We start from the raw sequence: 27,986 nt of genomic DNA on the forward strand, positions 1-27,986 counted from the left end.
GGATCAGTATGGTTAAGTTGACAAGTAAAATGTTGAGGATCAAATGAGGAATAGAAGGATTATGGCTTTGTTTCTTCAGCCCAAGGTGAGAATAGAGCAAGTTACTTGTCCAGATATCCATGGCTTCTGAAGAGGTGGATGTATTTGATGGTTTTTAGCAAAGTCTAAGAATCCCACCACAAATCCCAGCCACAGATGAGCCTGGTTTTGCCTTTCCCTTTAGGAATCTGACATGCCATGTAAGTTTTTTTCCTGAAGAGCAGAGTTGCAAGCATTGTTCCACCAGTTTGTAATACTGAAATCAGGAATGGTCTTCCAGCATTGAGTTGTAGATAGTCTTGTTGCAAGAATCAGGAAGGTAAGCAGTTAATATCCTCATTTATTCCTTCAAGTTTGGAGAGAACTGAATACTGTCTTTAATATTCTTTTGGTAGGACTTGAAAACAAAAATAAGGGTGTGAGATAATTCTATGGTTCTGCTTAACCTCCCTTATAAGCATTGTGGTTGCTGGCATGACCTTGACGTTTACTAGTCAGTGTCTGCCAGACTGAATTTCAGATGTCAATGCCATCTTTTGAGCTCTTCAGTGCATCAGATTAGTGGCTACAGAATTTTCTTTCCTTTTGTTCATTATCAAATCCTTAAGGCGGGGATGGGGATGCTGTAGCCCTCCAGAAGTTGTGGGACTCTACAACACTCCTAATTCTTGAACATTGGCTATGCTGCCTGGGGTTCAAAGATCTAACATCATCTGGAGGCCCGCAGGTTCTCCATCCATGCCTTTAAGTTTACCTGAGTGGTTCATGCAATGTCACCTATGAGTTCACTGGAAGTTTGTCTAGGCTTAGGTTGCCCCTATAAAAACCCCTTTAAAAGCATTTTTTAAAATCATGTTAAAGTTAGTACATTATTGTTGTTTAGAGGGATAGAAATGCATTGGTGGAGGGAGGCAGCGAGCGGGAGGCACATTTGGGGTACATTTGTGGAGAGCTGCGTTGCTCAGACCCATACATCAAAGTCTGGCAAATACAGCAAGTATGTCAGAGCAGTCTAAATGATAGAGGACAGTTAAAGAGCACAGTTGTTTGGAAGAGACTGTTTTCTTCGTTGGCAAGAAGATAGTTGCTTGCTTTGAATAAGTTTTGGTATGCAGTATTAAAATAGAAACTTTAATACAGAAGCCCACTCACTTCCTGAGGGTAACCATTTGTAAGCTGCTAACTGCAGCCTAGCTCTCATATGAGAAGGGATTCAACTTCAAGCAGGAACAACATAATAAGTAGTTAGAGCAAATGAGGAAGCAAAAGCTAAGTCCCATTTCCTGCAGAACTCATTGGCAGTGGAGAGGACAATTTTGTGTCTGTAACATTTGAGCATTATACAAGCTGAATAAGTTCCTTCCTGTGTATTTCTTAAATAGTATACTCTTCTCTGAGTGTTTATATATGTTTTTCTGGCCAAACACACACCTTTCTGACAACAACTTTATTTTTTTTATTTCTTTATCTGTTGCTGGTATGAGTTTTTAGTAGAGGTCTTGCTTTACTAAACCCTCTTTAGTTTTTCACCATTTGGATGATTCCGTACAATTTCATCAGTTTCTTCAAGTTTTTCCTTGAGTTTACTACTATTACTTACTAGGTTTCTAAATTTGTCTTACCGCTCATTGTTGAACATTATTGGCATACTTCTGCCTGAATTACTGGTCTAAGGCAGCCTCTTTCACACTACAACTGCCACCATCCCTGGCCATTTGCCTTACTGAATGAGGTTGATGGGAGTTGTCATCTAAAATATCTGGAGGGCACCATGGGTGTATGGTTCTTGTTTGAAGTGCATGCGTTCCCAATTCCAAATTGCAGGTAAACCCTGGGTATGGGAAATGTAGTATGACCCTAAAAGTATAGCAACTGCAATTTATTCTGATCTTAGCAAGTTTAGTAGGTGACTTATCACATTTAGCCCGTTTATTACAAAATGGTTTCTTATCATGTATCAAATGCACAATAGTGTTTCAATCATAGCATTAGGTAAATAACCTGATGGCAGTGAAAAAACGTTCATATACACCCCTGAATCCTGCATGCATCATTCACTCAATCCCATAGAAGACACTTGTTTGTTTTTGGAGCTACATAGGTAGTACAACAGTTGCTTTGCAAGTACATGCTCAGCTGAAGGCAAGGGCAGTTACTATCTGGACAATGCTGCTTAGAGATTTTTGAAATATTGAGCAGTATATAAATGCTTTCAAATAAATAAAATAATACTGCACTAGATAAAAGTGGGTAAGTGTCTCTGAATAGGACTGCCTTAACTTACTACCATCTATGAGTCCTGTGGTTATCGGAAGCCCTTGGAGTTTGGCATGCCAGACTTTTCCCCACAACGTTCATGTGGTTTACATGCTGCTGTGGTGTGGGGAATATGTGATATAGCGTGCTATGAGTGCTTGGTGTCTGTGTGCTGGGATTTCAACATATGTAGCAAGGTTTACCCTTTGTCACCAAACTCTGAAGGAACAGAACTCTATCTTGACCATCTAGAAGTAGCTGGGTATTACTAAATAGCACTGTCTAGAGTCTGTTAAAAGAAGTATCATTACACTGCTTTTCCAGACTACTTTACTTCCTTCTGTATTGGGTCACCTTCCAACTGTGTGCCTAGGTTTTTGACCCTGAGATTGGGAAATCATGCAAAGCAAGTTGTTGGCAAAAAAAAAGTATCAGAGGCATGGATCAATTCAGATACCTGTTTGACATGTGATTGATGGATCAGACAACACAGTTGGAAAGACTGAATACTTGAAAAGCATGAGTATCTGATGTCTGCTCATACTTTGAAGGCATGGTTCTGATCTCTCTAGGCAGTTGCAGACATTTTTAGCTGTGCATAAAATATCTTTGCATTTATTATTGTTTGCTGTGCAGCTAATAAATGCTGCTTCTTGATATGTCTGAAAAAGAATGAAAGTTCATTCACTAGAATTTGTCCAGATAAAGAAGTGATAATATACAGAAACTCATGTTGCTGCATTTTAGCATAGTTTAATAATTCTTGACATCCTGAAGGAAGTATCCAGTATTGATTGATTGAGAGAAGAGTACATTGGATAGATAGTTGTAGACTAATATTTCCATCTTTTATACTAAACCTGGGACAGCTCTCTATATAGATTACTTACGGGACCCACAGTACAATCCTATGAATTTCTTCTTCTGCTATACTTTTCCTTGAGATATTCTCTATGTAAGAAAAGAAAGGACTGGTGCCGTTGGTTAGTTCATAACTAATCAGACCCAAGCAGTTTTATAGCTGAAATCACGTTAGACAGTTGCATGGTGAAAATTAACTCTCTTTTTTGCAGGTGATTGCCCTAGGAAGCATGGCTATAAATACAAAAGCATAGCTTTTTGAATGTGCTAAAATTTTATGTGAACAGTTTTCAAAACCTTCACTTAAAAAATGTAAACAATACAAGGGAGCATGTGCTAGTCGTTACTTAAAACGTTTACAACAACCCTTGTAAAAAAATAATTTCTAAAGAAAGCTTTTTATTTATTTGACTATAACATCTAAACTACATTGTATACTTTACTGATTTCCACCACCCCCTCAGCCCCAAATCATTTCTATTCAGATACTTTTGGCCATTGAAAAAAAACACTTGAGAAGTTTATACAGATTCAAAACTACCTGTCATGCTCCTTAAATCTTGCTTATTAAATAAGCAAAGCACGTTAAATCATATGGGCATTGGAAAGTTTCCCATAAAGTATAGTTCTGCTTAGCAGACAATTTAAATTTTGACAACAGTCTAACTATTCTTATAGCCAATCTGTGATTTCTAGCTTGATTACATTTTTAGAAAGGCAGTCTAGAAATGTTAGAAATAAAGAAGTAAGCAGGCTAGTATTTATTTAAACTTGCATTTCCCTCTCCAAACACATTCAAAATGTCCCGCAAGCATATAAATCAGTCTTGTGAGAGCAGAAAGGCATTTCTGCTCATAGAAAGCAGCTGTTCTGAATTCTCCCAATTTCCCTGTCACACTGTAGCCCCCATGTTGTCCCAGAGAGTCTGAGAGATGTCTTTTGAGGGGTCTGCAGCTGTAGTGGGTGATCTAGGAAAGCCCTGTTGTGCTAGAAGGGTTGCACTCACCAACCCATGGATACAACACAGTAACACATCAAAGCTTTAAAAAATCCCAAGAGAGCCAGGAGTAGCAAACATCACATTCTGAAAGTATGTAGCCTTCTATTAAGGAACATAAGAGCCCTGCTGGATCAGACCAAAAGCCCGTTTAGTCTAGCATCCTATTCCAAAAGTGGCCAACAAGATGCCTATTAGAAACCACCACTTGGGTCATAAGTGCAGTATCACTCTCCCCATTCATATTGTCCAAGTTCTTTACTCACAGGCATGCCATCTCCAATACTTGAGGTGGTATAGAGCAATCATGACTAGAAGCCATTGATAGAAAACCTTATCAGATAATTCATCAATGTCTGTGTATTCATTTAAAACTATTTGATTCATAGTTTTGTAACTCTCATTTGAGCTGCTTCAAGAATTGTTTGTGAAGTAAAATAGACATTTTATAAAATGTCAAAATAGATAGAAGGGGTCAAGATTTTGTCAAGCTCATTGCCTTGAGCAGTGTTCTAATGGTCATCTATAGCAGAGGTCAGCAAACTTTTTCAGCAGGGGGCCGGTCCACTGTCCCTCAGACCTTGTGGGGGGCTGGATTATATTTTGAAATATATATATAAAAAATGAACGAATTCCTATACTCCACAAATAACCCAGAGATGCATTTTAAATAAAAGGACACATTCTACTCATGTAAATACACGCTGATTCCTGGACCGTCCACAGGCCAGATTTAGAAGGTGGTTGGGCCAGATCTGGCCGCCGGGCCTTAGTTTGCCTACCCATGATCTATAGCCATTGTTAAAGCTAAGACATTCCTCTTTGCTGCAAGAATTAGCAGTTGACCTGCATTAGAAGTGGATTAGCTGCTTGAATAACCTGCTTTTCTTGACACTAGATACTCTTTTCTCCCTGTCTGCCTGATGGCACTTCAGAGTATGAATGGCAACACCTGCCTTTAAGGATATTATAGTGGAGAGTGACATGATAAAACTAATTAAGGTTCGCTGACTTGGACATCATCTCTCAGTTCATTGATAGCGGTATAAGATAATTTACTTTTTCCACTGTTCAAACAAAAATGTGCTGCTTTAAGCTGCAGAAAAAGTTGCATAGTGATGAAGGAAAAATGGGAAAGGCACCAGAAGAGAACACCAGTCTTCAATATTCTCCTGTTTGGGCTGCAGAGGTGGCAGCAATATTGAGAGATGCAACCTGAGAGGTTACCCATTCTGCTGTGGGTTGGTCAATGCAAGATATTCATTTTGTTGATACATGTCTGAAGAGAGAGGGACTGTATTGGCATAAAGCATAATATCTTCTGTCATGTGCATGGAATACTAATATGCAGACTTTACTTCTCAATCCAACCTTTAAACTTCTCTGAAATGGCTGAATAAAATGTATAAAATTGCTTTCTGATTGATAATGATGAGGGCACAAGATGCTTTTGACTAAAGAACTGACTTTTGTCCTTAAGTTTTGGGAAAGTGTTCATATTAAAGCATCATGGATTCTTGGTGCCTATCACAGTGGAATATTCACATTTTTTGTGTTATCAGATGGTGATATTCTATTGTCCGTCCTTGAGTGGACCAAATTTCTACTTGTGCAGTGGGGTATGCTCTTCTTCTCCTTCCCCTCATTGCCCCATGTACCTCCAATTTCTGATCCAGAGAATTTTGGGGGGTGGGGGTGGAGATAAATTATTTGGAATAGATTTGTATGTGGGGGAACTGTAGGGTAAGAATGGAATAGATTTGTATGTGTGGGAACTGTAGGGTAAAAATGGGCAGACTGCTACTTCTATTCACAGAATGTTGATTGTCATCCAGTATTGGCTAGAATACTCCCTATAAATATTAGTCGTTGTTAATATGTACACTCTGTTTCCCCACCCCCACCCCAAAAGAAGACCCAAAGCTGTTAACAGCATAAGCAAGTGAAGAATGTCTCTTAATAAAGGAAATTGAAATAAATGTTAAACATATCTACAGTGCATTGAAGCGTTTTCTGTATGACACTTTCCCAGTCACATTGTGAGCAGCAGTGTAGGAAAAAGTAAATACAGGGAAACACTCTATTTAAGGCCTTGGATCCCTTAACTGAAGTCTGCCATCTGGATGGAGGATGGATGGTTTGTTCCTGGAACATATAGAAAGAAATTCCAAGGGCTAAAAATAAACTGCACTGGAGACAGGAAGCATTTGAGGCATGGAAGGGATGATGAGAGCTGCATAGCCTTGTTCTTGTTGCAGCAAGAATGAGAATAAATATTTTCTAATCTCCCAGTATCTCAATGCATTCTTGCTATAGGATGCCTTAGAGACTAAAACTGAGTCCACATGGAAAACTCTCATATTGTAGCCGCTCCAAATAGGGTCTATAGTGAATGTAATAAGTTTACAAAATGGATTAACACTATCATCCTGATAACATCCACATGGCCAACTGTTTTCAGATGTTTGGTCCCACCAAACATATCCCCTCCCCCCATGGTATAGGATTGGAAATGTTATTCAGTGCTCAGAAAGAGGATGAAACTGTACAAAGGGACTGCAATCCTATGTACATTTAGCCTGGGAATAAGGTCCATTGAATTCAGTGGGATTTGCTTCTGAGTATGAAGAATACTGGAATTTTGTGAATCACTTGCAATCTCTAGATTTTAGATGCAGTATTTATACTTTGCTTTTTATTAAAATACTCAAAGTGGCTTACAGTGATAAACAACAAAAGCGCAGCATGAAGCACTACAATTACATATTCAATTTAATGATATCAAGAAGAACACTAATATATTCTAGCTGCTTCTCTTGCTGTTCTGGAGCTCTGGTTGTTATCACCGCAAAAAGTTGTTTCCCCTTTGGCAGCCCCCTGCCAAAGAGCAATCACCTTTTAGGTTCCATAGCTGTGTATATTTGTGGATCCCTTTGGGCTTCTCTGGACACCAATGATATATAATGCCCTATTTTATTTTAATTAGGTCTAAAATGGATGATTGGGGAAGACGACTTTGTAAGGCTTTTCAGCTGGGGCTGCCTTCCTGTTGGTAAACAGGGGCATGGCTTTACAAGCTCATTATCAAGATATATGTGAAGGGATACTTGTTCAAAGTGTAAATTATCTTTCTGTGGGTCTGTCTGAGGACTGCAAGCAGGTAGGAACCCAGAGAATTCCTAGCAGAAACAGTAAGTATAGGGAAATAAGAAGCCTTAAGATGGGATGAAAGGAGAACTCATTTAATTTTCATGTGTATGTAAATTATTTTCAGAAACTTTTAAATGTGTTAAGAGTTTTCAGTGTAATTTTCTGATATTAAGACAGATGGGCTTTAATCTTGAGAAGACTGCAACAGAAGAAAATAGGCTGCTGCTTGATTTTGTGGCGAGACTAGGGATTTGGATCACATGTAATTCAGAAAATGTAACATCTATGAAAAATAGATTCATGGGGTGTAAAGGAAGACTAGATATAATGGAAAAATTCCAGCATTAAAATGACAGTACTTCTAAAATATACTGGGCGAGATGTAACTAGAGTAGCAAAAAACCCACAAACCCTTTGGTCCATCAGATGCATTCATTTCAGTGGGCTTACTCAGAGTAAAACTTAGCTGAATACCACCTTTTGGAACAACTGTAAAAAAGGGAAATAGCATTTCCATGTATTAAAAAATTGACAAGTCAATACATTTAAAAATGTGGGACTACCTTCATTATGTACCTGCCTAGAAGGTGTGTATTGAATGCTAGCGTTCCTCTCTACCTTCTGGCATTTTGCTTTCAAACCTCTTCCCACCTAGACATAATGCAGCAGTGTGAAACGTCTCACCTGTGGGCCCAATTAGTCTCACCAGGCCTCACCATTTGACTGATGAGACCATTTTGACCAAGTTATACCTACATGACCTAAACTTACGTTATGAATGATGTCAGGTGTGGGACGGGGGGAAAGATGTGATTGGCCTGAAATAGTGTTTGCAGGCATTAACAATCAGTTGGCTAAACGCACTCCTGGCCAAACTACGTCTTATTGTATGTAACTTCTGTGCATGCAGTAAAAGCCAGCTGCAGAGCTAAACAGAGCATTAATTGGGGAGGTCGCCCCACCATGGGTCATTTTCCTATTTGGCATTGTCCCCATGAGAGTAAAAATACGTAAGATAACCCTTTGTGGTATGTCTTTTCATGGGAAAATTATGCACAGCTGCTCTGCCCTGAATCAACCAGGGCAATTTCTATATGGTTTTGGTGTTGAAATTATTATTATTAGTAGTGTAGTAATAGTAGTGGTAGTAGTATTTATTTATATCCCATCTTTTTCCCAGTATGGGACTCAAGGAGACTTACTAGAACAAGCTAAAAACATGGAAAAGTATGTCATTAATGTAATTAAACACTAACAGAATTAAAAGACTATAAAAAGATCCATTAAAAACACAGACAATAACAATAGACACATCACATTTTCCTCAGTTCCAAAATTCCTCTTGGAATAGAACGGTCTTCAGCTGCTGGCAGAAGGACAGCAGGGCTGGAGCTAGTCTAATGTCCTAACTCTGGGATTACCCACCGAGAAGGCCCTCTCCACCAAGGCTGCCTGTGATGGTGGTGGGACTGAGAGAAGGGCCTCGCTGAAGATCTCAGAGCCCAGGCAGCAGGTTCATATAAGGGAAAAACGGTCTCTCACATAAAAATCCACCCCTGATTTGCCCAAACAATTTTTAGTTGCTATTATTAGACAATTTGGAGACAGAAAACCTTTTTTGATCTACTTCAAATCATTTGGAACTTCCAGTAAATACTAATAAACTTTCTGCCCATTCTTGGCGCTCTTTTCTGCTCACTCTTTGGTCTGCACGTAGGGTACAAGCCCTCCGTGCAGTGTGGAGGACTGAACTGTTCTACTTCTCCTGCTTCAGGCGATTGAGCTAGAATAGCAAAGCAGTTTTGGTTATCGTGTGTGTGTGTTTGCGCCTGTCCCAGAGGGCTATTCAGATTAGGTGTGGTGTAAGTGTCCATCCAAGTATTTTTCTGGAGGGTTCGCTACTCTTTTTGGTCACTGCAAATATCAGCTAAAGCAAATCTCATTGCTTTTTCTTCCTGAACTCACGTCTCTTGCTCTCCCTCCACAGCTTTCCTCCTCCTAGATTGTGTCACTGGCTATATTTTGCAGCAAAGCCTTTTATACCAGCTTGGGAGGACTTGGGTGGAGCAAATTGGCAAGCTGAACAGTCGCTTCCTGTATCTGGGCAAATGTTGTGCCTCAATTACCTGATTGTTCCTTCTCTGCGGCAGGAGGGGGGGGGAATACTCCAGTAAACTGCAAGCTTTCCTCCTCCTCCCCCTTTATGTGCAATTTATGTAACTTTATGAATTTGGATCTCTTAGGAATAGTGGCTTCATGTATTTGGATATTTAAGAACTTGGCCACTGTCCAGCATGCAGTTAAGCATGCTTATCTTGACTCTTAATTGTGGCTTTTGTTGACGGCTGCATCTAACAAATCTCTAAAATGGAAAAGTGTGGGGGGGGGGAGGATTTTTTTACTCTGTGTGTTGTGGTAAAGAAGGACATTTTGTGTATCTCAGTTTATATATTTATGTTTTTATTAAAGTAGTTTCACACTTGTAGGTAGTTTTGTTCTATGTTTGAGAAGTAAGTTTGCAGACAGAACCAAGACTGTGTTGTATCAAACATTTTAAATGTATTTTAAGACAATTTTAGACATTACTTACTTAAAATAGTGTACTGAGTAATTGAACCTCAAGGGGGAAGTGAGACATTTAGCTTGGGCGGGGGGGGGGGCGGGCGGGCGAGAAGTAAGTTTTAACATGTACAAGCTGTACCACCCATGTATGTGTGCCCCCTCCCCCCAAGCTAATGGTTCTTAATGCCTGAAAACAGAAGTGACTTAGTATAATTTCCTTCATGTAAATCCCACCATTGGAGTTGTATCAGGAGCATAAAGCTCCTGCTAGTGCAGAAATCCCAGAGTCGTGACCAGATGCTACTTTGACCTCTGGGATTGCGTCATGCAAGACTTGATCTCCTGGTCCACTCATTATTCTCCTCCTGCCTGCACACAAATGGACAGGGAAAGCAGTGCAGGAGCCCAGAGCTTTTCCCCAGCCTCATTCTGGCGTGAAGCAGCATCTGAACAGCCCTTATTTTTTATGGTTTAATACCATTATAATATAATCTAATTTGGTTTATAATTCAGTTATAAGGTTTGGTCTGGTTTGGATAGCTACGTGTCTTTGGATCGCATTCTCTTTGCACTCCGAAAGCTTTATCAATTGCATTCTGTGCATTGTGTGCCCCCAAGGCTTCTGTTGGCTTTCATGGGCATTTTGTTGGTAGATTTCATGGGTAACAGTTTTTCAATTATAAGCTTTACTTTCTTCTAAGACCTTTGTCTCCAGGGTCCTTCAAGTATGGCTCCCAAGGCTCATTTTGATCTTTGTTTTAATTCGGTTACGCTTCTAGTGGCTCTAACACATGGTTTATCAGGTGTGAGAATCTTGTCCTAGCACACTTTGGGAACTCTGAGTTCAGCCTTGTCTTGGAGCACTACCATATCCATGAGTTCTTTTAAATAATCAGTTGCAGTGGTGCTGACATTTTGTCCAAATATGCAGTTTTGTTTGGCCAGATATTTCCTACCTACTCCATCATGAAACTTCCTACCTAAGATTTGTTGTTTTTGTGTTTGCATATGGTAAAAGCTGCAAAGAAACAGATGTCTGCTTATGTTTTAGCTGCCTGATTTAGGGCTGATAACTGGCTTGGTTCACATGTGAAAAGAAATGCCACCAACCTCTTGTTTCCTATTCTGCTATCCAGTGGTGCATCTAATTTTGTACTATATACCGTATTTTTCCATGTATAACAGGCCTCCATGTATAAGAAGGCCCCTATTTTTTGGGTCTCCAAATTAAGAAAATGAAGGGAGATTGCTCAGAGTTGTTGAGCTTTTATAAGGCGGGATCGCCAGTAGGATCTGCGCTGACACTTGCGCGTGCCGCAAAAGCCACCTATCGTCTGTCCCCTCACCAGCAGAAGCCACCAATCACCAACCAAATTGCCGCAGCAACAGCCAATCAACACCAGCCTTTGCCGCAGTCACCAGTAACACACCCAATAGCCGCTGATAATCTCCGCCTCACAGCAGCAACCAATCCCACGTCCCCTCTACGCACTATCCGTGTATCAGACACCCAACAATTTTTAACATGGTTTTAAAAATATAAAATCCTTGTCTGATACACGAAAAAGTACAGTACTTTCCTTAAATGGCTCATACTTGCCTGCTGATTCCAGTTAATTTTTCTTCTCTCTGGTTCTTATGTAATACATTAATTTGACCATAATGCTAAAATCCCGCATTAATGCTATTTAGAGTCAATTTCATTACATGCCTGAAATGCTACCCTATGTTATTGATGTATATACATAAAATTCTAGGTTTAAACCTGTGAAGATACAAATCCCTCAGGTATTCAGAGCAGATAATAATGAACTGATAGGATGTTCACACAGGCTGTTGATAACCTTACATCTGACTCATCTGAGTTGCTTAACAGTCTGGGCACATAAGATGCCTTTCCTTTAATCTTTGTTTTGATTCTCCTAAATCTTGAATAGCTTGAAAGCTTGTTTTTCTTACTTCAAAAGCAAGCTAGTCCAATTAATTTCCTCTTGTACTCTTAGAGGTCCATAGTATATGATTTGGAATTTCCATGCAGAATGGGATTCATGTTGTGATTGTGATGAAATCTACATATCGATTGTGTGAAGATCTTGCATCTTTCCCTGTCACTTGCATATTTTGTCCATGTGCTAGGGAACCAACTGCAGCTTCCTAATGTGCATATACAAACTCAGAACCACAATTTACCATTTGTGTACATGTTCACATTATATTCCTCCTTGGAAGTGCTCTCCATGTAGTGTGAAGCAGTCCTTGTTCTATGGAACCACTGCAGGTGCTGCAGTTCGAGTCTCATTTTAGAAATGCTTAGAACATTACATAACAGTTATAGTTCTGTGCTATAGAAATTGTGTGGGTCCACAGCATATTGCTAAACAGTCAGGGAGCGGCAGGCTGTACAGGAAGAGAGGCTAAGCAGCCTAATCAGAGACAGTGTGATCTAGTGATTTATGCAGGGCAGCCTGCCCGGGACTGGACTATTGGAAGCATTTCTTCCTCTCTGCCCCCACCCCACCCTTCCATGTGCAAGACTCGAGAGCAGCCTGCTTTTTGTGTTAAATGTAGCTGTCCCACCTACTCTCCTGCTTGGTTGTCTGCGGCTTGATCTCTTTTTTGTGATATTAAATAATCTGGACACCAGCTACTTTGATTTGTTTTTCATTTGCCTTGTTCTGCTGAGGCAGTCATAAATACTTGAGCAATAAGTCAAGCAGGCTTGAAAGGAAGAGGGAATATCTGAAACTGCTTTCAGACTAATTAGAAGAGGGCAAAACATAGCAAACTTGATTCATCTTTATCATTATCCTTTGAAACTTAGAGAGGACGTAACATTTTTTTATCTCTTCCTTTTGCTTTGCTTCAGCTGCCAAATTCTTCTCCTTTTTGGAAAAGGTTTTGAGGGTTTTGCTTGTAAAGAGGTGGAGTATTTTACATCCTCAGGCTCTTGTTTTGCCTGAACTGATTTCCTTTATATTTCCTGCTAATTGGCGGTTTCTGATTGTTCCCAACTGATGACTGTGTGAAACAGGAAAGACGTTCCCTGACCAGCAAAAGACTTTCTGACAAACAGGTGCTTCAGTTCTCATTAAACTAGGGCAAGCAGATTCCATTCTGGATTTTTTCCTCAAATTTTTGTCTGCAAGCATGAGACTCAAGAGGAATGGGTCCTATACATTGAATAGGTAAGGAATGATACCCACTTTCATTTGTTTCATACTTTCCACCCCCCACCCCTCAAATGGTATGGAAAGGTATAATTTGTTTGTGAAGTTAAGACAGTTGTTTTCCAAAGTTTCTCTATTTCTATTGCTGGTATGATCACATATTTGCTTACTGTATTTATTTACTGACTTTTAGTGGGAACTGTAGCAAGACCAAAGCATGAGTATTCTTGTTTGTTTGTTTTTTGGCAAACCTATTTCCCATTTTTCCATGTCCTCACAATACCTCATTTGGTAGATCACTCTTGTTCCTGATTTACAGAAGGAAACTTAGACAAGGAGAAAGTGATTTGCCCAAGGTCAAACTGTGAGTTCATGACTTATGCAGGATGAGCTAGGTCTTTCAGGAGTAAGTGCCAGCTTTCCAGCTGGGCCACATGGATTCCTAAATGTGAAGGAATGGAAAGGTGCCTTGGTAGTTGAAAGGAGCCCAACTCTTAATACAATTCTTAAAGTTTCTGCACATGATCTTTTTCTTTAAAAAAACCATGTTTGCTTTTTCCTTAACTCCTAGAAAATTGATGCAGTGGAAAGTGCTTTCTGGTGCAAGAAGATGCTAGAGTTTAACCTGAAATCTTGGATTTCATTTTGGAGTTTTAAATACAACATAAAGCTCATGGAAAAACCATCCCACTTTACACTTAGTTTTGTAGCTCAGTTTTACCTTGAATATATCAATTAGTTACAGCTATATTTAATAATGCTTAGGTCTGGAAGATATGAACATGTTAGATAACAGCTTGCTTTTAAATATTTTGAATAAGATTACCATATGTTGCGAAATCCTGTGTTTTGTAGCAGCTTGCTATGATAACTTTATACATAGATTTGACAGCTTGTTTAATGCCATAAATTGTGAACATTGCTATTGTTTTGTAGATATCGGAAACATTGTAGTAATTCCTTTTTAAAGAGAAGACTCTTAAAGTGAGGCAAAGTGCAGAAACAGCTTCCAAGGTTTGTTAGTCTCTTGAATCCTAAATACACTTTTGCTGTAAGATCTATTGACTACAATTAATCTAACTTTTTAGTATGTCTTTGGATTTTCTGCTAAATCTTTTCTTCAGTTAGTGTTCTTCCTAATTCATCCTGTGGTGAAATAACTAGATAGGAATTTTTTGAACCAGTGTTCATAATGCTTCAGAAGCTCTTGACAACCAGGTGGTTTTCAGACACTACAGAAGCTGCACAAGGGGGCTTGGCAGATGCTGTAAATTGGCAGCACCTGTCAGGCCCTGCCCCTATGTGCCCCACATTCGAAGTTTTATGAGGCATCAGGTGAAGGGCAGAAAGTGTGGCTATTCCAAAATGTGCTTGTGGGCCAAATGAGGAAGCCTAGCAGACAAGTGTGACCTGTGAGCTGGATTCTAGGCACCCCAGCCTACCCTCTAGCACTCAGGTAGCAGTATTATGGAGGGAAACTCACAGACATTCACTTGAACAATAGCAGCTTTAAAAGCTCACTGAGAAAGAAAAGTATTCAACTGCTGGTGAAACAAAGTAAAGATAAGATTCAGTACTTGATGCAGGAGGTCCACATATAGGCTGCTACCATAGTAATGCACAGTGGGGGCTTCTCTAATGGCCAGACCTTAGAAGGCAGTGAAATGCACAAGAGAGTTTCTTAAGTTGAACTTTGAGGCCACAAAGAGTGACATGTGCTGCTGCTGCTGCTGCTGCTGCTGCTGCTGGACCGATCACTCATAGCCAAGTAAGAGTGTCTTCCATGAACACGATCTTAACTTTCCGACTGCTGGGTGGTGACCTGACTGGGCGCGGTAATCCAGTCAGGGAAAAAGGGAGGCAGACTGTGTTTAGGGCAGTGTTTCCCAACCGGTGTTCCGCGGCACACTAGTGTGCCGCGAGATGTTGCCTGGTGTGCCGCGAGATGTTGCCTGGAGGGAGGCGGGCGAGTCGGGCGGCGAGAGGCGGGGCGGCGACGGCGAGGAGAGGCCGCCCAGCGCGGGGCTCTCGCCGTCTGCCTGCCTGGCTGCCTGCGAGCTCGGCGGGCAGCGCCTCCGTCCGCAGCGCCCGCCTCGCGGCTCTCATTCCCTGCCCCTGCCAAAGCTCACCCAGCCAAGCCGCGCTCTCCTTCCTGCCTCGCTTTGCTGCCTCCTCCCCCCCCACCCCCAAAGCTTGGAGGTTCCCCGGCACCGACCCGCAGGTTTGACCCCCTTCTCACACCTGTTTGCGCTCCTTGCACGGAATGGGGCGGATGGGGAGGAACGGGGCTCGCCGCTGCCTCCGCTCGCCCTTCCCCCCTCCGCCGGCGGTCCCGCGATTCTTGGCTTTTTGGCGGTTGGCACAGAAGGAAGGCAAGGGGGAGGGGAAAAAATTGAAACTTAGACTTTCGTGCGTCCCTCCCGGCGTGACGCTGCGCGCTGACATCACGGGGCTGCAATGGTGGTGTGCCTCGAGATTTTTTTCATGAATCAAGTGTGCCTTTGCCCAAAAAAGGTTGGGAAACACTGGTTTAGGGCACCTTTTCTAGCCCTTCCCCCTTTTCGGGGTGAGCAGAGTGCATCCTAAATAGGACTGGCAGTTGTGGATACAGCTGCCAAGATACTAAATTGCCTCATTCCTTGAGTCAGGACGACTGAATCTGTAACCACCACCTCTGTGCCGGTTCATGACTAGGGGCTTCCAGATTTCACGATCCTGCCACCGTTACCATTTGCCAATCGCCATGGGACTTTTGGGGGGTTGGGTTTTGGATGGGTTTTTGGAAGATGCCTGTGTGTTTTATGTTTGTTTTATGTGTGTAGATCAGTGCATGCTGACCAACACACAGTAAGTCTCTATTCCGATGGCATGAGTGTCACACAACCAGTAAATTCTTATCTGCTGCAACCTTCATCCACTTTCACAGCTGTTGTAACATGCCAGCATCTTCCACCTGATCTGCTGTTGAGGACTTCTTGAGTCATTCTTTATCTAGCTCCTCCCCCTTGGCCTTACCACCTTGGGCAGGCTTCCTCAACCTCGGCCCTCCAGATGTTTTTGGCCTACAACTCCTATGATCCCTAGCTACCAGGACTAGTGGTCAGGGATGATGGGAATTGTAGTCTCAAAACATCTGGAGGGCCGAGGTTGAGGAAGCCTGGCCTTGGGAGCATGAGATTCCTGATGGCTTTGCTCACAAGGATCATAGGAACGTGCAAGCCCACTCACTACGGCCAAGTAGCAAGTGAGGATATGTGCAAGCTTCACGCCAGGCAACTGACATAATCATCATCACCACTAATAATACATTTATTACCTGCTTTTTACTAGCATGTCCTGGGGTGGGTTGCAACAATTTAAAATTCAGCAATAAAAAAAAAATGAACAAATTAAAGTCACAAGAATAGGGTGGGTGTGAAAACACACATCTCAGTTGTCAAAGACCAGAGTAGAGAGGTACATTTTCAGCATTCAACAAAAACTGTATAGCACCTCCCCTTTCCAGGGCCATCTTTTGAACTTCTGAGGCTGGCAGAACTACCAGGAGGTCCCCGTCTGCTGATCTTAAGACCCAATTGGGTCTGCAGGAAAGTAGCCAGTCTTCCAGCTATTTGGGGCCTAAGTTGTTTAGGGCTTTATATACTAGTATGAGCACCTTAAATGGAGCTAGAAACATCACCTATTTTGTGATTGGTGTGTATTTTGCCTCCCTAAATTGCATCCTTTCTTTGAATAGATAGCTGGTTGCTCCCCTGGATCATTTTCCTCCTGGGGTGATGGTCTCCTTTTCCTGAGACCCTCCTTTTCTGTGACAGCAGAGCAATTTTCATGCTGGGAGTGACTTTTTTGATATCTCAGTGCTCAGGTGCTATTTTGCTTGTTCAGCATTGCTGGTTTTTCCAGTGCCTGAGCACTATTAGTTCTAACAAAAATGCTTGGTTTCTAAATTAAGCAGTGCATGTAGGGGAGAGAATCTATCTAATTAAATCCATTCATAATTTGTTTGTCTCATCACAGGTGGCCTCATAACATTATGTAATGGAAACAATGCCAAAGAAAAAAGCTTTTCTTGTTCAGCCAAACCTTTAACTTGTCAGCAGAAAAGTAGTTTGCCCTTGCAAAACTTGCCCTTTAATATCACAGGTTTGTAATTGCTTTTGTATTTGTCTTCTCCTCCCGAACAGCTTCATAGATGTAGGGAAGAAATTAAAAGCCAAGAGGATAGGGCAGATACAGAGCCTATCTGAAACACTGAACATTGTTCCAGGTGAACCACCTGGGAGAGTACCTGCCAAATGCGTCTTCTCTTTTAGGAAGCAATATGAGAGAAGCAGCATGGGAGCATTATGGCAAGATTGTGTGGGCTGCCTTTGCAATGCCAGAATCCATTCCCTTTCCTCATTTACTCTTGTTTGCAGTTCTGTGTTTTTGTGACATCTGTTTCAGCATATGTTGCATGTGACTTCATCCTACTAGAATGATTGAGTCCTGACAGGTTGCTTGCTTGCCAAAGAGATTTGAGCATCTCCCCTCCACTCTGTCTTGGGGAAAGTTCACAGTTGTTCTTTTAGTTCTTTGATCTGGATCCTCAACACAAGATAAAGGTGATGTGTTCAGTACATTATCTGTTTTGTGCAACTTCCCTTATAGTGCGGAAATATGAACGATCACCTGCAACACTTTAGGGTATGTGGTATTTCCTTGTTTGTAGTCATCGGCCACATGTGATAAGAAGCTAACCTTTAAATCACTGTAATGACCAGTCCATCAGGTTGGTGAAGACAGTAAACGAAGTAGCAGTTGTTGATGTTAAATCAGTTGTTGATTCCTACTGTGAGTGTCAGAAACCTTGGGCTATTTGCACCATGCATGTTCTTCATGTTTTAACTTGTGACATCTTTACCTTCAGCTGTTTGTATTGAGAATTTGTAACCAGTTTCCAATGCAAGTGCTACTCACAAGTTGACAATAAAATAGCAATAAACCTTCAATAAAAACATGCAACTGCAGTAAAAGTGAATTGAAACAGCATCAAATCCAACAGCAGTTAAATAGAGTATATTTAGGCAGCAGCTTAGGACCTTTCTGATAAGGAACTTCAAAGTTGATCTGGTAGGATAACAACTACAGAGCTTTGCTTTGAGTTGAGAAGATTTCAAGATATGAGGTTGTAGTAGAATGCATATACACATACCCCAAAAATAGGTTTTATTCATCTTATTTAGGGTTATTTCAAAACATAAGAATTTTTCGCGCTTTCTTCTCCCATGGTTGGAGAAGAGGTAACATCCAGTGGAGTTGCTGGTGACTGAGTAGCCTTTAGTTGCCTTGGCGCTTACGGTTTCTGGGTGGGATAGGTCCATCATTTCACTTCTTTAACTGGGATATCAAACATTTTTGCAGTTCCTTCCCAAACCACTGTGTATTCAATTAAGAATTCAGATGTGTTACACAGAATCTCAGTAATGCCTGCGTAACATAACTACTCTTTAAAGCTGCAACAACTAAGACAGTTTCCTTCAGGAAACACTTCAAGAATGAAATTTAAAAAATTGTTCATTTTATCTCATTCTACTTGCCCTTATTTAACACCATGCAAACCAGACACTTGCAAATAGTTTTAGTGCAGATGTCACAAATCGTTGCGTAAGACAGTTTTTTTTTTAAAAAAATTGTTTTTCTCAGAGTGGTATCAGGCTCCACTTGCATCCCATTGCACCTAGAGAACGACTTGATCCAGATCTAGAAACTCCCAGGTGAGAAGTCATAGGCATTTCTTGGAATTAGAAGGTTCTCAGGTTTTCATTTCAGACAGGTGGGGGGGGGGGAGAGAGGAAAGACTTTCACAATAATTGGGTTCCATGAGAATAGATTCTTAGAGGAAATGGGAGTTTAGGGCTTGAGGAAAGAAGCCTTCAGGCACTGCAAGTAACCCACAAATGTTACTAGCTTGCCTGCTCACTCAGACCCTAGGCTGTTAGCTGTCTAAAAGGAAAAAAAAGTTTGAAATGCTTTCCTTGCTATTTGCCTAGAGGAGATTTACTAGTCATACATTAGCACATAAGTATCTGTTCACAGGCTTTCTTCTCATGCTTTTACATCTTCAAGGTTGAAGCATGAATTGCTGTACTCCCTGTTCTCCTTGTCCTTGGTATCATTGTGCTCTCCAGCTTGGCTTCTCATTTGCAACTGTTCTTAAGTGTTTATTTACACTGCAGATTTTTCTATACCATGAAGGTCATTATCACAGTAATTTGCTTACTGTTATACTTAGGCACTTTTCTTGGTAAGTTTTTAAAAACATTTCTCCATTCTGAGTTCTTGCTGCTGTACACTGTGTGTCTGGCATATAGCTTTGCAGCGTTTGCTCATGTACCTGTTTTGTATGTGTTTGTATTAAGCCTATTTACTAAGGCATATTAAATTATGAGGATGCATATTAAAAGGAATAACTACCTACTTTATATTGTAAGCCACCCTCTGATCCTTGGATGAAGGGCGGCATAGAAAATACATACATACATACATACATACATACATACATACTACTTTAGAGAAGAGTTTGGATTTGATATCCCGCTTTATCACTACCCAAAGGAGTCTCAAAGCGGCTAACATTCTCCTTTCCCTTCCTCCCCCACAACAAACACTCTGTGAGGTGAGTGGAGCTGAGAGACTTCAGAGAAGTGTGACTGGCCCAAGGTCACCCAGCAGCTGCATGTGGAGGAGCGGGGAATCGAACCCGGTTCACCAGATTACGAGTCTATCGCTCTTAACCACTACACCAAGCAGGCTCTACTTTAGAGCCTGTCTACTATGTATTCTGATCATGACAGCAGTTGTTTGCATGCTCGGTTCAATACTCATGGCAAAAAATTTCGCTGGAACATCATACCAAGTAGTTATGGAGTCCAGTGTTGGGCAGTGAATTCTTGGTACACCAGGAGATAGTTCTTGGTCATTCACTTCGAGGTAGCTGGTATGCCACAAGTGATTAAGTACATGTAAATGCTGACAGGCAGACATATAAAAACATAGATAGGCTAATAGATTATGTAAACTTATTTATAGTGAGCTTTTAGCTTCTCCATCATGAGTTGTTGATTAGCATCATTCTGCGTACACCATATTATTATTGTGCCACATAATGCACATTTTTCAAAACTAGCAATACATGCTGAACTTTGCTGTGAACAAATGGGGACCTGCAAGAAATTGGGGAGACAGGTCCCCCTATTCCCAGCCAAAAGAATCCATCCAGCAGGAAGCCATGGCCAATGGTACCAAAGGTTACCAAGAGATCAAGGAGAACCAACAGGGTCACCATCTCCTATCTCTCTCCTGATAGATATCATCTGCCAGAGTGACCAGAGCCCTAGTAAGGTAAAGGTAAAGGTACCCCTGACCGTTAGGTCCAGTCGCGGACGACTCTGGGGTTGCGCACTTATCTCGCTCTGTAGGGTGAGGGAGCTGGCGTTTGTCCACAGACAGCTTCCGAGTCATGTGGCCAGCATGACTAAGCCACTCCTGGCGATCCAGAGCAGCGCATGGAAACGCTGTTTACCTCCCCGCCAGAGCAGTACCTATTTATCTACTTGCACTTTGATGTGATTTCGAACTGCTAGGTTGGCAGGAGCTGGGACCGAGCAACGGGAGCTCACCCCGTTGCGGGGATTCGAACTGCCAACCTTCTGATCAGCAAGCCCTAGGCTCTGTGGTTTAGACCACAGCGCCACCTTGCATCCCTTAGAGCCATAGTAGGTCCATATTTAATTGATACACCAGTACCGCTGCATTGTCAGCAGTAGGAAAAAATAGATGGAAGCGAACAGAGATAAGGCCAAGGAAGGTTTGAGGTGGGAAGATCTGTCAATTCCAGTTCTAGCAAAGAAGCCGGTGATGCCTCCTTAGTGCTGCCAGGGGTTGGTGGTAGCAGTGTGTGCGTGGTGTGTAGCCTACCAGTCATTTGATAGGAGAGAGAGCTACATTTTATGGACAGTTTTCTAAACATGCCAATATTTGAAAAGTAGAATCCAAACTTAAAGAGATGAATGAACCATGGTCCTTTTAATTTTGCCTATCTTTATTAACATCCTTTAGATTTTTTGTTCAGAAGGCTTCTAGTCATTGGGTACTGTCCTTGAAGTAAATGTGTATACGCCTGTTTGTGATACATAAGCACCTCAAGACTTTCCCTCATGGCTCATTCATTTCATTCACGTTTTCTTACCAAGTTTCTTATCGCCTCCTGGAAAAGCATGCTGTACAGTCAATAACAATACATCATCACTGATCTAACAGCAAGGAATGTTTTGTGGTGGTAGCTCACTTCATTGTATTTATGGTCTTCAAGAGGGGTTAATTAAGTTTTTATTTTTTTACCTTTTCCTTAAGTCTGATAAGTGTTAAGATTTTAGTGAATTATTTTCACACTCTCACAAACAAGTTCCGTGTGTGTGTGTGTGTGTGTGAGAGAGAGAGAGAGAGAGAGAGAGAGAGAGGGAAGGTCTGTGTACTTACTGTAAACCTCAGAGACTGTGATGCATAGCAATTCAGAATTCATTTGTCTTGTGATGTTTGTTTGTCTTGTGGGTTCTGAACATTCTGTGTCAGCTTCCCTGGATTTTCAACATATGAACCATTTCTACCTCCAGCTATGTGGAGTTCAGTTATAAACCAATACCTTTTCCTTTGAATTAAGGAGATCTCTATTATTAACACCCCTAAATCATGAAGTATGGGTGCTTTTGTGGTGGGACATGCAGCTGAAATTGCAACGAATGCATTTTTTGATTCCTTACGTTCTATTCAATAGAATAGAATAGACTATTGAGTAAAATGCTCCCAACCCTTTCAGATAGAACTGATCCTGTTCTGCTAACTAGACAATCCTATGCATGTCTACTCAGAACTAAGTCCCATTGAGTTAATGAACCTTAACCTCTAGGCAAAAGGGTTAAAGATTAAAGATCCACTGTACTCTTAGCTATTGGTGTGCAAACTGCAAAATAATCCATATTACCAGGAAACATTTATATTCTCAATTCACTCTCCTCAAACTATAGCATTCTGTTTATAAGGTATCTGCATTTGAAAGCTTTTATTGGCTTCTTTAAAATGTGGGAAAGGGTTAAGAAAGTGAATGGTGCTCTTTCATATTGTTTCAGCATGACTCCAATAACTGCCAAGTTAAAAGGCAATCCCATTTATTGTGCTCCTGATATAAAACTAGTCAGACTAGCTCTTTTAATGCAAATTTTGAACTTACTAGTGAAAGCAAATACACCAAATCTGAAATCCATAGCAGTAAACCTCTTTAACATTACATCATGTGCTGGCTATTTATAATAGCAATGTGCTCCAAACAATGCTGTTGTTGTCACCTCTGTTATGTCTGAGGGCACTTGCTGATGACCAGCCGCCCACAAATAATGAGTAGCCTTTTGTTCTTGGGCTTTCACTTTTTTCAGATGGAAATAGTACTATGGAGGAAGCCAATTTTATTTCTTTATTATGGAAATCCACCTTCCTACTACACATACTGGATGTCAAGACTACTTACCGGTCATTGCAGCTGATGTAACAATTTCCATTACAAATAACTGCTGCAGTGTATTGTGGTTTCAACATATATGCAGAAGTGCTGAGTGTAGAATAGCACTGTGTCCATGAGTATGTAGGATCATTTTGATCTGGTAAGCTAACATTTATTATTTATTTATTTTGAGGGTTTAAATGGAAGTGAAAACATCTGAATTGTGAACACTTGAGAATGGAGGGAGACGCATGTGAGTCCAAACTGTGGTTCATTCTTGTAACGCTAAACTATTGTCTGAACCATCTGCTGAAGTGGAACTCTAACACACAGTTTTCTGTGATTTATGTGCATGTTTAGTTAATACAAATTTAAAAGTGGTTGTTGGTTATTAGAATTGTGCACAAGTAGGAAAGCAGATTCCCATGAAGTGTTGGTTAGCACATGCCAAAAGCAGAAAGAAACATGCAATGCATTGTCTTTCTATACTTTGCAAGCATCTGGAGTTGGCATCTGTGCATAGACAATTCTATTCTGCCACTTCTCTGACTTGGGCAATGATCAGTTTGTGATACTGCTGTGCTTTAACAAATGTAGCCACTACTCCCAACAGACACTTAATCAAATCATTATAAATGATATTGGCTTAAATTAGCTGTGTTGTAATCTTAATTTGGTGTGGTAATTTTCGTGTCCCTGGCATATTTGAAAAGAGTGTCAATTGTGTTTTCTTGCGAAGGAAAAAAAATCATATTGAGAAATATATTAGTTTCCATTATTCTGGACTTCTCTGTCTAGGGATATAGTGCACACTGGCAATTGTAATAAAGGAATTGTTCTCCTACATTCTCAAGCACTTTGGCCTCTTTTCTGAAAGATGAAACCATTTTTGCAAATATTTAGCTGGGGGTAGGCTAATAATTAGCTGGTTTGATTGGTTTTAGGTATGACTGCAGTTTAATGCTTATCAAATGCAAAATTTGGATTTGGGTTGTCCACAGCTGTTCTCTCTCTCTCTCTCTCTCTCTCTCTCTCTCTCTCTCTCTCTCTCCTCCCTGCCCCCCTCCCCAGCTATCTTGGGGACAGAGGCAAGTACTTGGTAATATCAAAGTATATTAGCACTTGAATCTTCTTGAAAACTGAATATGTGTAGTTGAATTGAGAGGGGAGCGCTGAAAATATATCTACACCACTCATATAAACTGGCTTAACCGTCATCTTCCCTGGGAAATATTGGAACCATAGCTCATGAAGAGAGAGGAGTATGCTATAGATAGATAGATAGATAGATAGATAGATAGATAGATAGATAGATTGATTGCAGCAACCCCTTGTTCTCTCTGGTTTTCAGGTGTGCATTCTAAGAGTTATGTATCCAAAATAGCACCCCCCACATATAATAGATAAATTTAAAAATCTAGTACAAAAATGGGACCCCAAAGTGAGGAATGAACACCATCAATAGCCACAAATGTTTTATTATTACTGTTACTTAATAAATTATCATTTATTAAATTTGTATACTGCCCTGTTGGTAGATTGGGGGTGGGCAGAAACAATTTAGTGGGTGAGGAATGGAATGGGGTTTTGTGACAGGGCATAGTTGATTGGAACACTGAACAAAAGTGATGCACACTGCAGCATTTTGTTGCAGGTTCTGCTGTGTTTCATGTCACAGTATTATTTCAGGTTATTTGGTTTGCAAAATAGTCTCTGCTAGATGGGCACACTTTTCCCAGAACCCTTTTGAACAATACAGTGGTACTTCGGGTTACAGATGCTTCAGGTTACAGACCCCGCTAACCCAGAAATAGTACCTCGAGTTAAGAACTTTGCTTCAGAATGAGAACAGAAATCACGCGGCGGTGGCAGTGGGAGGCCCCATTAGCTAAAGTGGTGCTTCAGGTTAAGAACAGTTTCAGGTTAAGAGTGGACCTCCAGAACGAATTAAGTTCTTAACCCAAGGTACCACTGTACTTACCTGATAGTGTACCTGCTGCTACCTCAAAACAAGTAGCAGTGACTTTAAAAAGTGATGAAGTAATCCCCCCCCCCAAAAAAAATGCCCCCAATTTCATCCAAAGAATCTCTGTTGAGAACTTCTGGCTCAGCCAGAAAGCACAGAAACTATAAACCTCTTCTGGTATAAATGTAAATGCAATATCTGGTTGATTGGCTTCAGTTTTCAGCTAGTTCAGTTAGGCTCCGGAGAAATAGATCACTGTTATTGTGAACTGCTAAATTCCACTTGGTTGTCTTAGAAACATATTGAAGCCAGCTCAGAGCAATGCAGTGAACTAGGAAAATTTTGTTACGTTGTTAGGTTCAAATAATTGTGTTCAAATACTTTAGCTTTTTCTTTTAAGAACTCCTTTTAGCAATTTTCTTTTTTTCCCCCACTTCTGAGATGATTATCCTGAGGCTAAAATGAGGAAGAACGAAAATGTGGCCAAATGCAATTTGTGGGTTTTAGACTATAATCTAGGCTCAGTTTTTAGTTTAGATTGATGGTAGGAAATGGAGCAGTGTTAGGAAACAAAAATGCTCAGTCTGAGAAGGTTGTAAGAGAAATTGTCATCCACACTTTCACTCATATTACAGTGGTACCTCAGGTTACATACGCCTCAGGTTACAGACTCCGCTAACCCAGAAATAGTGCTTCAGGTTAAGAACTTTGCTTCAGGATGAGAACAGAAATCGTGCTTTGGCGGTGCGGCGGCAGCAGGAGGCCCCATTAGCTAAAGTGGTGCTTCACGTTAAGAACAGTTTCAGGTTAAGAGTGGACCTCCAGAACGAATTAAGTTCTTAACTCGAGGTACCACTGTATAATCTTGCACATTACTTTTATTAAAAGTATACTATGATTAAGGCTCCCCCCTCATAACTCTGGTTCCTTACTTTCCCTCCTTACCATGATTTCCATTACATCTGAATTATGAAACTATAGTCTAATCTCGATCTACAATCTAGGATCTGAAACCAGGATAGACCAAGATGAAACTACAGTCCCTCTTGATATAAAGGGATACCTTGATTTAACAAACCCTGAAATTTTTCACCTATAGCATATGTGTGATAGGAGGAGGGCGTGTAAGGACACAAGTTTGATCTTAACCTAATAAATGATGAATTGCCTGAACTGGGCCATAGAGGCACACGTGGAAGGAGTTTATAGATCCATGTGCAAAGCTATTTTAGCAACCGAGCAAGTAAATCCACCTGTAAATGTTCAACAGATTTGAAATGGTGACAGACAGCATGTAATATGACAGTGCACTGCAAAGATAGATTCATGAGTAGCACTTAAATGATCTTCTGATCTGAAACATGCAATTCATACACATGGTAGTGAGCAAGCTGCTAACACAGTTCTGCATGTCTTGGCTAAAATAGTCAAATGCAAGTAGAAAAATGTAAACTATGGTAGTTAAAGCAGCGGTTGGATGACCATATGCCATGGATGCTTTAGCTGAGATTCCTGCATTGCAGGGGGCTGGACTAGATGACCCTCAGATCCCTTCCAACTCTAGGATTCTAAAGTTACACGAAATACAGGGATGGTTTGGAAGGATTTAGAAGTTATTGAAGCTCTGAGTATGACTTCATCATACAGTGATATGGCAGCCAGGACTAATATGATTCCAAAGTGTATCAAAGAAGCAGGAATATTAAAATGCAACTAAATGCAATTTAAATGCAGGCAGTATTTGAGCTTCCTGCCTTGGTGCACATTCTTCTTGACTAATGGAAAGGTATTTGATAGAATTCAAAGAAGGATTTTAACCAAGTCAAAGAAAACAGAAGGAAAGTGGTCTGAAATCTGTCAGTAGTTGGAAGTGAATGTTGAACAACACCTATCCATAAGAAAACAGATTCTTAAATGTGATATCAATTAAATGTTGGATTAGCTCTTGGCGTCTAGATTTACTGCTTGTTGAAGCTCTTCAAGTCTGGTTTAAGTCATGACTTAAACCAATTTCAATAAAAATAAATTCCATTAGAAATAATACTGTCTCTGATTCATGTTTAAAGTAGAGGAAAATTTATTCAACCTTCTTCTAGACTGCAACTACAATAGATAACCAGTTACTATCTCTTGTATTTTTGAGTAGCAAAACATGCAAGAGCCATGGTTTTCATTTATTGGTAGCTTCCTGCTTATTATCCATTGTTACAAGTTTATTATTCCAACATTGTATTTTACCTGTGGAACATCATAATTTATATTAACCAATCTTGCTCTATGTACTGATCTGTATGAATGAAGCAGTCTTAAGGATTTCATGTGTGTGAGAGAGATATTCAGAAAGCATACATTATTCTTAAAACAAAGTTTTAATACTTAGTATTTTTCATATTTGAAAATAATTTTGTTGAGCTGCTAAATGGGACTGAAAAATCCCCAGCATGTCAGGCATGAGAACTTAGCTCTGAAACTGCAAGCCTGAGCACTTCCTTATCAACTGTTCTGTACAACTAACCTTTCTGGCATGCATTAGTGGTAAGTAGGTCATTGACTGAGGTTCTTAAGCCTTTCCTGTAGCTTTCTGCTTGCTTTGCAGACATGCTGGCACAAGAATTCTGTCTAAACAGGTTTTACCTTAGGAATATGAAGCTACCCTTCCCAACTTTGTATACAACAATGCAAATAGGATAAAAGAGTCATGTAAGATTTATCCACTTGTATGCAGGAACACATATACTACTCCTGAGGTGTCTACTTTTGTTGTTGGCATCTGTCTTGGGAGACAGTGGAGGAATATGCCTTTGGGGGTGAACACAAACTGTTGGAAGAATTACAGATCCTGCTATGGCTATAGAGACTGATACCATGCCTGTTCCCATCTTCTGTCAGAAGCACTTGTGGAGGAAAAGGAGAACATTCACACACTTGTTATTAAAATTTGTAAACCGCCCACAGGTCTCAGGGTGGTTCATAGGAAAAAATAACGATATATGTGTATATGAGGGGAGATACCAGATGCCATTGTTCATTTGATTCAGTAGTACAACAGCAAATATTGTCAGCCTTTCACAGAGCGCAACATCCAGTTATATAAACCCTAAAAAGTGTAATATATCCTCCCCCTTGATGCAAGTTAGATATATGACTCTCAGTCATTTTCTGTGTCAGTTGTTGTTTTTTTGACACATTACTGTGAAAATAGAAATTGTGCTGTGAAGAGGAAGGGTTATGCTGTGTGAAATGAGCAACTGATACTGAGTTAATTGAACTTTGGAGAACCTTCTTAAAACGGGATCTAAGAGTAGGGCTCCAGGAGCAAAGTTCAGTGCTTTCCTTTTAGATGGGTTGCATTGCTTGGCAATGCATTTCAACTTCAAGGATTGAGGTGTGTGAGCGCGCACGCACACGCACACACACACACACACACACACACACATGTATGTCCTGACATTA

At 40.6% G+C, this 27,986-nt stretch overlaps 1 protein-coding gene across 3 annotated transcripts in view; it reads left to right on the forward strand.

Annotated features, from left to right (window-relative positions):
* MOB2 (MOB kinase activator 2) overlaps positions 1 to 27,986 on the forward strand; it is a 105,597-nt gene that overhangs the window by 38,113 nt on the left and 39,498 nt on the right. Inside the window, exons 1-2 of one of the 3 annotated variants that reach the window (XM_083493406.1) lie at positions 12,920 to 13,050; positions 13,969 to 14,046. The exons of 1 other annotated variant lie outside the window; for it this stretch is intronic. Coding sequence is in view for 1 of the 2 variants with exons in the window: in XM_083493404.1 (XP_083349530.1) it covers positions 13,013 to 13,050 (38 nt within the window). In the remaining variant the exon portion in view is untranslated. Of the gene's footprint in view, positions 1 to 12,434; positions 13,051 to 13,968; positions 14,047 to 27,986 lie in introns of those variants that run through there. One more of the 3 variants, XM_083493404.1, reaches the window with a different exon arrangement.

The sequence above is a fragment of the Podarcis liolepis genome (assembly GCF_965112155.1).
Source record: "Podarcis liolepis genome assembly, chromosome: 1".
In the NCBI taxonomy this organism is placed as follows: domain Eukaryota; kingdom Metazoa; phylum Chordata; class Lepidosauria; order Squamata; family Lacertidae; genus Podarcis; species Podarcis liolepis.